This window comes from Python bivittatus, unplaced genomic scaffold (genome assembly GCF_059951505.1).
Source record: "Python bivittatus isolate LINGU-HERP-01145 unplaced genomic scaffold, Pbiv_v1 ctg000080_np1212, whole genome shotgun sequence".
Classification (NCBI taxonomy): Eukaryota; Metazoa; Chordata; class Lepidosauria; order Squamata; family Pythonidae; genus Python; species Python bivittatus.
Window position 1 is genome coordinate 71,506,704 of NW_028277035.1, and position 13,595 is coordinate 71,520,298.

General features: G+C 38.8%; 1 protein-coding gene across 2 annotated transcripts in view; it reads right to left on the reverse strand.

The window, feature by feature from the left end:
- Positions 1–13,595, reverse strand: part of LOC103056103 (contactin-4) — a 247,391-nt gene that overhangs the window by 188,689 nt on the left and 45,107 nt on the right. For both annotated transcript variants that reach the window (XM_088134333.1, XM_088134332.1), the window contains exon 2: positions 639–734. In XM_088134333.1, the coding sequence (XP_087990459.1) occupies positions 639–734 (96 nt within the window). The remainder of the gene's footprint in view (positions 1–638; positions 735–13,595) is intronic.

Below are 13,595 nucleotides of genomic sequence, written 5' to 3' on the forward strand. Positions count from 1 at the left end.
TGTATCACTTTATTCCTGCTAATGGAGTAATACTTTTATCTTTAAATTATAATTAGGTGATCTACAATAAACCTTCACTATTCTTTTCTTTACTTGTAATTATGAGGAATTATTTCTTTCTGCTTTTTGTTTCTCTCATGAGACAATGGTAATGAACAAAGATTAAAAAAATGTGAATTGATATTATTGCAGAGTATCACCTAATAAAACCAAAGGTTTGTATTCCTGCCAAGAGTAGTAAAGTTGTCACGATTTAATGGCTAAATTCATGTAATATGATAAACCCTAAACCTGGGCTAATAAAACAAAATGTATGCATTCATATAATACATTATGCTCAAATAAATAAAACTTATTATTACACTAATGATCTGGTTCATACAACATGTTAAGATGCCTGCTGAGTTCCTCCAACATGTTGAATCCAAAACTTCTTAATCTGATTCTACCATAGTCTACTTATTATTTGCACTGAACCAATATGTCACTATGAGGACAAGACTTAAAGATAAGTAAAGCTTATTCATTTCAATAAGCCTTAACTGCACGTTATCAATATGCAGAACTACTGTATGAATTTACTTGCTTTGCTTTGAAAAACCTGGACAGTTTAGACTCAAAGCAATTTTGTTCCTCACCTCCAGAATGTGGTGGTGGTCCACAAAGCAACACCATTCCCTGTCCTTGTCGGACTGAAACTGTACTCCTTGTCCTGGTTTTGAAATTTTCAAGATCTGTTAGGAACAGACAAATAAATATACAATTACGTGTTACTACAATCAGTTTCAAACTAAGAAGGGAAGAATATTGTTTAGACTGAATTAACATCTGTAGGTGGTATGGGAGAAGATCATCTTTTCAGAGAGGACTCCCTTAATCCAAAGAATCCTCTCCCTGATCAGACTGTGAGGTGTAGCTTTTGTTTCTTCAATTGGTATCTGTGGTAAACATCTGGATTTTCTCTCTCATTCAACCACCACAGTTTAAATAATTTTCTAAACATATGGGGCCTTGTAGACATCATGTTCAAATTCTTTTAAATACAGGAAATCTAGAATTAGAGTATTCCCAATACATTGCTATTAGAAGTATTTCAGTATTCTCTAAATTTTTTTCTATTTTTCGCCCGGACCACAGTACTTTGCACATAACTAATAGCTGTTAGTCACTGTTGGTTGAATGAAACATAGCTAATTCATTCTAACTACAGAGATTGGTAATACATAACTCACACACACAACAGTTTCTTCAATATCCTTAAATGGTGCCAACAGAATCTTGCAATTAAATGTGAAATTACCAAATTTTGAGAGATTTCATCTTGTAAGAATGTTTGATGAAGATGATGATGATGATCATCATCATCATCTACATGACAAAGTAGCAACAAGGCATGACAAAGTAGCAACAATGGTGCATTGGAATATCTGCAAGAAATACCATTTGCCTGCAAGCAAGAACTGGTGGGACCACAAAACAGGCAAAGTAATAGAAAATGAAGAAACTAAAGTGCTCTGGAATTCAAACACACAAGCACCTGCCACATAACACCTCAGACTAAACAACTGTTGATAAGAAAGACAAAAAAGTCTAGATAGTGGACATTGCAATAACTGGAGACAGCAGAATAGAAGAGAAAGAACTGGAGAAAATCACAAAATACAAAGGCCTGCAAATAGAACAACTGGCAAGAGAAAGCAAAGATAGTACCAATAGTAATAGGTGACTTGGGTACAATTCTAAAACATCTGGAGCACCACTCGAACACCATTGGCATTGACAGAATTGCTATCAGTCAATTGCAAAAGGCAACTTTACTTGGAACACCTTATATCCTACGACAATACCTTTAACAGCATCAGACAACAACATCTGCCTATCCCAGGTCCTTGGGAGGGACTTGATAGGTGGATAAAAATGCCAAATCCAGTCTAAACATCTGGCTGACTGTGCAACCAACCATAATAATAATAAATATTCCCTCAATATTGTGCAAGACTGCATTATGGTACTTGTCTAATTGCATGATGATGATCTGAATTTTACTAATCAAATTTTTTTCCTAATCCTCAATCCATATTTACACTATTCTATTAGTTTTGGTGTACGTGTGTTTGTGTGTGTGAATGGGATTATTGCTTATTCTTGAGCACCAGGGGGCTATGTGTGGTGGGTTTTCTGTGTTTTAATCTTTGTAAGCCATACAGAGTCACTTGTGTGAGACGGGTGGGTATATGAACCATATAAAGAATAAATAAATAAATTTACGAATGTTCTCTTCAGCAGCAGATAATGAACTTCTTCCACAAGTATTTGAGAGTGTATCCCATCTCCTCTTTTGCTTTCCTAACTACATCGTTTCTTTAGCAATTCCTGACATAAGTTGTTTTCTGTATGACTGTCCATCTTTATTGACCTCTTCTAGCCTATGTGGTTCCAGATGAGTTCTAACTAGTACAGAACAGTGATTTTCTAACTGTTTAATGCAAGGTGGGTATCAAATCTGAACTGGCTCATAAGCCATTTCAGAAGCCAATTTAAAGATAACAACTGGCAGTTCGGCAATTTCCATTGATGGACCTTTCAACTCCCCCCCAAGAATATCCCCAAACACATCAAAAATATAAGGACTCCTTAGGAACCAAACAAAGCTCTGTTCAAGCTTATCATTAAACTTAATAATAGCTGACCTCATTGTTGGCAGCAATTTTAAGTGTTATTAGCTATTTCAGTCAGTTATCTCTTATGCTGAGTGCTTCTATTATTTGTCTATCACTGGAAGGTGGAACTCACAGAAAATTATCTTTCTGTGATGATTAAGTGACTTATGAAAATGGGTATCTGTATATAGCAGAACCTTAAAAAGCCTGAAATTGAACAGCAATATCACATTAACTGTGTGCCCAGTTATCTCACCTGAGTATAAAAGAAAAGATTGAAATTAGAGTCCCCTTGTGCATTATCATCACAAAATGCCCCCAAGAAGTCACAGACACAACAAAAGAAACAAAGGGTTCATATTTTTGATCCATTATAAGTTGGATGAATTGATGCAGCTAAAATCCATTCTATACTACATGTACCTTTCCCACCTTTTATAAGAACCATATTAAGAAAAAAAATGCAAACACTAGGTACTTGGAGACATTTTTTTCCCTTTGCCTTGAACATTAAGCTTAAGCTTAAAATTATTAATTGCCAAGGTTCTAACTGGTGAAGCAGCTCATGGCACCCATTATTGATCAGCAACTTTGGCTGCCAAGGGAATTCAAAGTAAGAGCTTCAACATCTGAGTCAAGTATCATACACAGTTGCTTGCTTGCTTTTACATTTGCAGTTTAAAAAAATAGAGTATCTGAGCTATTGTTTGCTGATCTCAAAATTGTTGTTCAGCACAACAGAAAACCCAGAAAATACACGAGAGATACATATATTGAACAGCTGGAAAGCAATTATATTGTTATAAAAGTGAGAAATTACAGTTTGATTTTCATCCCTTTCTATTTTTTTTCTTATTAAAAAGAAAATAATACAGTTGCCCTGATAATAACATCAAAAACTCACACCATCACACCATGTACTTTTCCCCTCTGAATTAGAATGTTGTGTTTTTTAGAATATGATCTCACAATGGTTCTTTGCTTACAATTAATCACACACAGAGATATTAATATGATCCAAAAATAGGGCTCCCAACTTATGCTAATGTGAAGGCTGTAGTTGCATCTTGCCTTCTTTTGCAGAAACAAGGTGGGTGGATGGAAATACAAACTGATTAATCTTTTCCTTCAAACTACTCTCTCAATAAAAATATCCCCATCTCCCAAGCTTCAGTTTTACTCTGAGGCAACCTCCTATTCAATTTAGGAAATTTATAAGAAAAGAGGCAGCTTCCTTTTTTTCTGACAATGTCCCAGAAGAGGATGGATTGACCCACTTTTCACTCTGCTGAACACTTTCTCTCCCTTGTAATACAATAACGTATAATAAAATATGTTGGATATTTAACCCTGTGCCTTTATTTAAAACACCTCTAATTTGGTTCTTATAAAGTAACATTTGAGACAATTGTGGCCCATATTTCTTTGAATACATGTTTCTATTATCTAGTCATAACTATTAAGATATGATGCAGAGGCAAAAGGAAAGTTCGATCCTGCAAAGATTGATCAATCAATCAATCAATCAATCAATCAATCAATCAATCAATGGTACATGGAATATTAGTACCATGAACCAAGGCAAACTTAATATCATCAGAGTAGAAATGTCAAAACACAAGAAAATAAAACAAAGCAAAAAAATGGTGTAAAATAACAGTGTCTAAGTCATGGCTAGAAGTGAGGAAAACTTGAGATATCATCTTGAAGGTGAAAAAAGAAAATGCAAAAGTCAGTCTGCTGTTCAATATTAGAAGCAAAAACAAAACTTAAGATTATATCAACTGAATACAAATAGAGAAAAATTGGAGATACTAACAGACTTCACTTTCCTAGGTCTAAAAAAATGTGCAGGCATGGTGAAAGAAGCCATGAAATAAAGAGGTGTTACTTGGAAAAAGGCTATGACAAATCTAGACAACATATTAAAGTCCAGAAGCATCAACAACTAATGTACATATTGTCAAGGCCATGGTTTTCTAGCTGTAATATATGGCTGTCAAAGACTACATTGGGATGCTGGAGAAAACTGTTGATAACACCTTGGACTGCCAGAAGAAAAATCACTAAGTGTAACCAGACTACTCACCGGAAGCACTAACAATGAATCTATTTTAGACACATAATGTGAAGACAAGAGTCACTGGAGAAGAGCCTGATGTTTGGAAAAATTGAAGGTAATTGAAAAAGAGGTTCACAGAAGACAAGGTATCTAGATACTCTCACTGATACCTGCTGATGACACCAGCATGAACTTACAGGGACTGTTAAGAAACAGCTACTGACAGACAGTCCTGGTAAAACAACTTCCATCAGTTCCTGAAGAGCTGGAAGTGCTTGAACAACTGAACAAGTAAAAACTAGCTTTAGATACACAAAACTCTTTGCAGCCTGACGTTATGAAGATAAACAATGGCTATTTGAGAGAGTTGATGCAAAGACATCTATAATCTGCTCTGATTGAAAAAAAAAAAGGTTTTTGAGCACTGTGGCATAATTTCTATTTTATAATAGTTTAGGATTGTGCTCTTTCAGAAGTTTGCAATTAGGAATTATACTGCTGAGAGAGAAACAGAGTTGCTTTTGATTTATGACAGGACAATATCAGTATGAGTCTAACTGTGCTCTGTTTTTGGATCAACAGTTTCATAGTAAACTACTTCACATCCACAGACAGATCTTTTGTAATGTGTAATTTTGTAATACAAAGTGACTTTTTACAATTCTTCACATTCTGTTTGAGTTCTGATCTGTTAAACTCTTCTGAAGCTACTGAATCTAGCAATTCCTAATATAAATTTATAAATGTTTAATCTGCAATGTATTTTACAATCTTTGTCATCTTCACCTTTATAACATCTCTGTGAGGGAGGGGTTTATTTTCCCTATTTTACAGATGAGAAACGTAGCCAAAGCATTCATTTCCCAATTTCCATAATCAGCCTATGTTAGAAATGCTTTCACTTTTCACATTCTACTATTTTGCTGGGTTCACACATCACACTAAACTATGAACTGACTCCTGTAACACTCTCAATCTTTGGGGGATAGTGAGAATCTTTAGAGGTTCAAGAGTATGTTATGGGCAGTCTTCCAAAACGTCTGCTATGCTAGACAAAGCCAGTTACAAAACACTCATTTAATCAAAAGGTAAACTTGTCAGATCCTCAATCCCTTTTGTAGTATTGAGGGACGTAGTATTGAACAAATTCTGCACTTCAAATATTTAGGGGTAGTTCTCCCCGCCTCTGCCTCCTTGCCTCTGCCTCCAGAAAGGCCCACACTGATCACCTCACTCAAATTGCACAGAGGATCTCCTCTCTCATTCTTAAATTCTTTTTCTCAAGTTCTCCTTTCTTATTCTCAAGTACATCCCAGCAGCACCCAAATTATTCGAAGCCAAGCCTTTAGCTCAGTGTTGGCCAGAAAACCGGTGTTGGGTGGGTACGGGGATCTGGCGTGAGGGTCTCTGAATAACACACAGGATGAGAGAAATCTAACCCAACCTGTTTATTACTGCAGCAATAAAGGGGGACACATCCAAGTGTCACTACACAGGGAGGCGCTCAGTGCTTGTCACATTAGGCCTTTTTATACAATATTCAAACAAGGAGGAGGAATAGGATTGGTCAAAATTTGATACAAATTGCACATGCATATAACACCTTGCTTATCCCATAATATATGCATGGGGGTGCAATTAAAATATAATTATAATAACACAGGTGTGGTTTTAGGGTCCTTTCGTCATAAGGTGACAGTAGTTCACCAGTCTAACCGCAGAACTGGTCTTATCTGGTTCTGACCATTAGTCCTAGGTTTCCCTACTTTCCTTCAGTTTCATAACCCCCTTTTCCGCCCAGCAACAGCCAGTATAGGCCATCACCAGCTACTCTATGGTACACACTCCAAGTTTCTCTCTGCAGCCCTCCAATTACCACAATGCATCTCTAATGCCTTCCAACATCTTGAGACAAGATTACTGAAGCTGGAAACCAGAGTTTGGATGGCCATTGTCAACTATTGGCTTAAACTAGCTCTATTCCCTAATGGCTTGGCCCCTCTGTCTTTGCAGGACAATTACCAGTCCTCTATGGTAAACAATCTCAGCTCTGGGTTTTTCTTCACATGCCCTATTGACTGTGGGATATCATCAGGCAAAACGTGGCATGAAACTAAGGATAATGGACCCAGACTTGTGCAGTGCCCCAAACTAATTTATTCAGGAAGTACTTCAGTATATTGTCTTCTCCCTCCTTTGTCTGCAACAATTGGAAATTTCAAGCCACAGAAGGACTTTTATTTTGGCCTGACTGTTCTTGAAGGCAGATATAAGAAAGTCCTTTTGGCGGAGAGATAGCGCCGATGTGCCACTGGGAACGTTGAAACAATAACACATGTCCTCCTCTGCTGCCCATTTTACAGAGATGCTTATGATGATCTCATTACTCTGTTCCTGCACAAGTATTCTGGCTGCACAAGCTATTTCCCTACTTCTTAGTTATTTTCAGGTGAGAACCCTGCCATTATGTACACATTGCAAAATTCTGTGCAGCAAAATATAAAACATGGTGGATTCTGGCCCAAGCAGACAAAACCCATCTACATCCATGCTGTCTATGGTTAATTTGCCAACTTCAGGATGTTGATAGCTTCATAGCCTTACATATTTATTCAGGGCCTGAAATGGCATTATGTATACATGCATGTATGCATGACCACCCTGCTGGCATTAGACAGATGTATCTGGGTGCAGGCTCATAAATATTTTAAGTAGAGTAATTGGAAACAGCTATTTTTATCCCCCCACACCTTTTTAATTTAACCTCCAATTCTTAATTTCCACTGTCTAATCAGATAGTTGTTAGTGCTTAGTAGCTACCCCCATCCCTTAATTTAGGACTAATTTTAGCTATTTTATGGCTCAGAGCTTTATTGCTCAGTTGTTTTTAGCATTTTGTACTTTTCTGTTTTGTATAGTTTTCTATTGTTCATTTCCAGTGCTTATGCTTCTAGTCTGCACTAGTCTTTACCTACCTCAGTGTTTCTAAACCTTGACAACTTTAAGATGAGTGGACTTCAACTCCTAGAGTTCCCCATGGCTGGCTGGGGAATTCTGGGAGTTGAAGTCCACTTATCTTAAAGTTGCTAAGGTTGAGAAACATTGCCCTAGTTTGATAGACTGATTACATGCCATCAACGTGTTGTCGACTCTTAGTGACCATACAGATTTTCTCCATGAAGATCTGTCCCTAACCTGGACCTTCAGCAATTCCAGTGGTGCACTCATCACTATTGTAACTGAGTCTATCCACCTTGCTGCTGGTCATCCCCTGGTTTATTTTAGCTTAAGTTAATTTTTGTATGTATACTGGTCTTGGACTACAATAATAAAAGATTTGATTTTTAATCACTTTACCTTCATAGGATGATCTCTACCATCTCATCTTGTATCTTTTTTTTTTTCCTGGATAGACCAGCATGCTTCCAAATAGAGTATTGGGCTGTACTGTCCTATCTTTTAAATTTGTTAAAATATAGCTCAAGATAGATAGCCTTGACTACCATGGGATTCTCTATTGCTATTATCTACTGCAGGGAGGCAACACCTGTTATATCAGTCCGCCCTGTGTGACTGATGGACCCCGTTGAGTTTCAGAGGGAGCTGAATTGTTTCTGCTGCTCTGCTGCATGGTCCATTTGAAGCCCTGGTGACTGCTTGGAACAAGAGGGCTGCTAAGGCTTTGGATCTAATTGCCTATGTGACCTCTCTCCTTTCATGAATTCTGTCATTCTCCATGGTTTACAGAAGAATTCAGGGAGATGAAATGAAAGAAAAGATGTCTAGAGCACTGCTGGTGCTCAACTACGGATCAACATGGGTTAGAGCTGTTATTGAAGCCTACTTTGTGGTGGTAAGGGCAGTGAAGTGGCAATACTTCTATGCCCTTATTGCATCTTGATACATGCCCTCTTGGGTAGAGGGTGGTCGGAAATCCTCCAAAAGGCCACGCAGAAGAATTTGCTCAGTGTCTGTTGGACAAAATTGCTCAAATTTGTTCTTACTTGGATGCCGGCCTTGCTGCAGGTCTTGGGGAGATGCCCAGGGCAGATTCTTGTCCTGTTATCTGGGGTTGATTTGAACCTGTTGCGCCTGAGGAAGTGATAGGGTCCTTAGGACTATGAGCTTGGCCACCTGCTCTTTAAATCCAAGACCCTCCTGGCTAACTAAAGCTGCCTAGGGGGATGTGTGTCATGTTGGGGGGTTCTGGTGATGATGAATTCCTCCTTGAGTGAGGGGGGTGTTCCTCCATTCCTTAAGGAAGCATTGACTCACCCCCTCCTCAAGAAATCATAGCTGGATCCCACCATAATGGGATCCAAAATGGGGAGGTTAGATACTGGGCAATTTTTGTCCAGTATCTAACCTCCCCATTTTGGGAAAGGTAGTTGAGAAGGTGGTTGTGCAGCAGCTTCAGAGGACTCTGGATGAAGCAGATTATCTGAATTCCTTTCAGTCAGGATTCAGGCCTGGGTATGGGAGGGAAACGGCATTGGTCACGCTTTTAGATGATCTCTGGTGGGGGTGGGATGGAGGTTGTGCATCCATCCTTGCTCTTCTTGACCTCTCAGTGGCTTTCGATTCCATCAACCATGGTATCCTTCTGGACCAGCTCCAGGGATTGGAGTCAGCGGCTCTGTATTGTGCTGGTTTTCCTCCTTTCTCCAGGGTTGATAACAGTTGGTGGTAATTGGGGAGGGGAGATCCTGCCCTTGACCCCTTCTTTGTGGGATTCCACAGGGTTTGGTGCTCTCTACTCTCCTTTCCAACATTTATACAAAGCTGCTGAGTGAGATTATCTGCTGTATTAAGAGTATGCTGATGATACCCAATTATATCTTTCTGCCCCTGGCAGATTAAGCAGTGCTGTTGATGTTCTATCCCAGTGTCTGGATGGGGAACAACCGGCTTCGACTGAATCCTGGCAAGTCTGAGTGGCTGTGGGTTTTGGGACGTCTGGCTCGGGGACTATGCCATCTTTGGTGCTGGATGGGGTTGCAGTGCCCCAACAGACCTGGTGAGAAATCTGGAGGTCCTCCTGGACTCATGAGTCCTGCTCAAAGACCAGGTGGCAGTCGTGGCTAGGAGGGCCTTTGTACAACTTCAAGACTGCCCTTGAAGAGTATTTGGAAGCTTCAGCTGGTAGAAAATGCAGTGGCGCAGGCAGTTATGTGTGCCTCCAGAAAGGCACATTATCTCTGTTCCACAAGTTGCATTGGTTGCCAATTTGCTTCTGGGTCCAATCCAAGGTGTTGTTTTTGACCTTTAAAGGCTTTCATAGCATGGGGCTGTATTACTTGAGGGATCACCTCCACCCAATTACACCTGCCTGTCCCATTAGGTCTGGCAGAAGAGGTATGCTACAGGTCCCGTCTGTGAAGGAAATACATCTGGTGGGACCGTGAAGACGGGACTTTTCCGCTGTGGCTCCCACCCTGTGGAACGCTATTCCACCCAAGGTGAGACTGGCTCCATCCCTGGCATCCTTCAGGAAGTCCCTTAAAACATGGTTGTGTCATCAGGCTTGGGGATCTCAAGGAAGTGGTGAATTAGTGAGATGATTGTATTGCCTCTCTCTGCTACTCTGTTGTTGGTAACATTGACTGGTGTTTTCAACTGTAATTTTTTTTTAATTGTTAGTTTTATAGCATGTATTTTTATTGTATGCCACTTTGAGTCATGTTCTGTGAGATGGGCAGCTATATAAATATGATATATAAATTAATAGATAGAAGATAGATAGAGGTAGGTAGGTAAGTAGGTAGGTAGGTAGGTAGAGCCAACTACTGGGAAAAAAGATTATGCTTGAGATTAGCACTTTGGTTTGCAGCTTCCAATACTAGTATTTTGAAAGCAAAAGTTATTGAAATAAATAACAATTGACTGAGTTCAGCCAAGATGAAAGCTATCAACTATGGTTGATAGGTCATAGTGTCTGAGTTCAGCAACATGCTGAGCCAAAATCAAGCCAATTAACTCAAGGCTTAACACACAACGGGAGACCAGATGGGTATAACTATAAATAAATACATACATATATAATAAGTGAAACAAATCAAGGTTAAGGCAGAGAAAAATATGATGGTAGAAATAACAAACAGCAAGGCATTTGAGGACAGGTGTGGAAATAATGAGGAGAGCAGAAAAGGATATAATAAACAATTAGAGGCAATATAAAGCCAGATACTCAATACTTTATTTATTTGCTTACAATATTTATAGCTTGCCCCAACATAAATGAACTCTTGGAAAGGTACAAGAAGTCCAAAGAGGTACACTAAAACATATATGTATAATAAAAATAAACAGTCAAAAACTCTAATTCATCCAAAGCACTGTTTAATTAACCTAAAGAATAATGCTCCTTGGGCTTGTTTTGGGAATATCTGTAGAGTAGTAGCCATCCAAACCTGTAGGGACACAGTGTTCCATACAGTGGGGGCTACCACTGAGAAGGCCTGTTGCTGTCCCATGCTCTATGAATCTCACAAGGGGGGCAGGGAGAGCAATTCAAAGGCAAGAAGCAAATGTTTAATTAGAAAACAAAAGATGAAGAGTCCTCCTCCTCGCAAGGTTCACTTCAAGAAGACGTAGACTTAAGAAACAAGAAGAGAGAGAAGAGGAGGTGTGATGTTTGGCAACCCAAGATGGATCTTGATAGCATTGGGCTACTGAAGGTTTTTTACTGACTTTAGTATAAAGCCTCGATGACTGGTGATCCTGAGTTGGACTAGGTAGTGTTGCACTGCTGAAGAGTGGTAGGTTTGAGGAGGCTGCCCACCAATATTGAGTGCCAGGGTAGACTATGGAAAGCACTCTAGGAAGAGAAGCAGCCTGGCCTCAGCCAATCAGCACATTTCCTGGCAACATGGGGACTGTTGGATGGAGCATGCTGTAAGGCCCCTTGTGCTGAGAAGCTCTGCAGCCTGGGAACAATTGTTCAAGCACAGTTTGGAGAAATCTAGATGTACCTAGCCAAAGATCAAACAGATCTTATTCTTCTGCTAGATAGTTCTAGGTTTTCCCACTTTATGGGTGAACATGTGTTCGAGTAAACAAGACAGAATAATAACAAATATAACTCCAAAGCCTATATAAACATGGAAAGAGGAAAAAGAAAGAAAGAAAAGAAAAGAAAAGAAAACCGCTGCTACTGAATTAAGATAAATGTAGAAAAGACAGATAAAAAAATTCTAGATAAAAATTAAAACAATGGGATACCAAGCAAAGATTTGCTTATATACAAACATCAGTATAAAAAATCTTTGTTGACTGGAGAGAATAAAAAGTTCAACAAACTGCTGTTGTCAGTACAAACAACAAACTAAAAGAACAAGTAAGTTTACAGAAGTATACACAAAATAACTACCAGATTAGACCAAAAATGAAACAGTAGCTACCACCATTACAAAGAGAGAACAGGGCAGCACATTACTAATAACAGACATAGTAAATGTTGATAAACAATCAAGCAAGAAATTGGACCGAGAACATATTTCTCCAATATATTAGAAACCAAAGGAAGAAGTGTGATCAAAGGTAAAAAAGAGAACAGTGAAACATAAAAATAGGGTAGACCTCAGACTTAAGAGATCATTGTACATTTCTGAAAGATGCATAATGTGTTCAGAGAAAACAGAAATAGATGAAAATAAAAAATAGCTTATCAAAGGCAGCAAAAGTAAACAGTGAGATCTGCCTCATAGGAGACTCCTAGTTTCCCAAGACCATGTTTTCCTCTCCCTCCAACCCCCAGGCCTATCCATGACCTTCAGTTCTGTTTCAGAGGATCCTCCAAACCTATGCATATTTTTGATACTGTGGGAATTTGTAGAGGGGAGGGGAAATTCACTGCATTGGTGAATGTTGCTAGTGCGCGTGTGTTATGAACTGGTACACTGGATACAACCCAATGAGTTTATAAAGCTTAATATGAAAAGAAGGAGAAGTGGAGCAATAGCTGATGCATTGTAATAAGAACAATTAACATGTGAATGGCACTTAAGAGAGTGAAGAACACTTCACATTCATTAACTCAGTAATCTTACAGCAGGCTTAAAGGTAAGTCAATACTATTATCTCCATATTGCTGCTGGGGGACTGAAGCTGAGAGAGAGGCACTCCTCAAGACAATTTACCAAGGAAGATACCTAGTAAAAGAAGGATTTCTTTAAAGTAAATTGGAAATATGAATTATACAGAGAGAGGTTTAAGAAAGTACAAAAGAGCGGAAGGAACTCAAGAAGAGTAACTGAGCAAGTTGAACCAAATATATATAGTCAAGAAAACGGAGCCTGAGAAAGAAGTGGTGGTGTAAGACAAGCAAAGTATAAACACACAGGAAAACAAAGGAACAAAAAGCGAAATGAACCTCAAATGGCTTGTTATTAATAAATTAAACAGCCAAATACTCAGGAGAGAGTACAGTATGACAATAGAAGGAAGAACCATAGGCAGGAAGAGTGGCAAGGGAAACCAGGGATGAAATGTGCAACACCAAACAAACTCCTCCACTTACTTGCAACATAAGAAATTGCTATTTATTTATAGATAGAGTTATAAGGCTGACCAACTCCAATGCAATCTTGGGCAGTGTACAGTATTAAAACAATTTCAAAAATACAACTAAAAGACAAGGGGGGAGGGGGGGACAATTTCTAACAATTTATGTAGGTGCTAATCCAATATATTAGTTCAATACCTGTATACAATCCAAACTCCTTATTTAAGCCTCACTTTTACCTTGTAGGTAAATCTAAATCTTAGCCAGATCACTGTAATTCCAGTCGTTAATGAGAGCCAATTTTGTATAGTGGCTAAGGCATCAGGCTAGAAACCAGGAGACCATGAGTTCTAGTCCCACCTTAGGCACA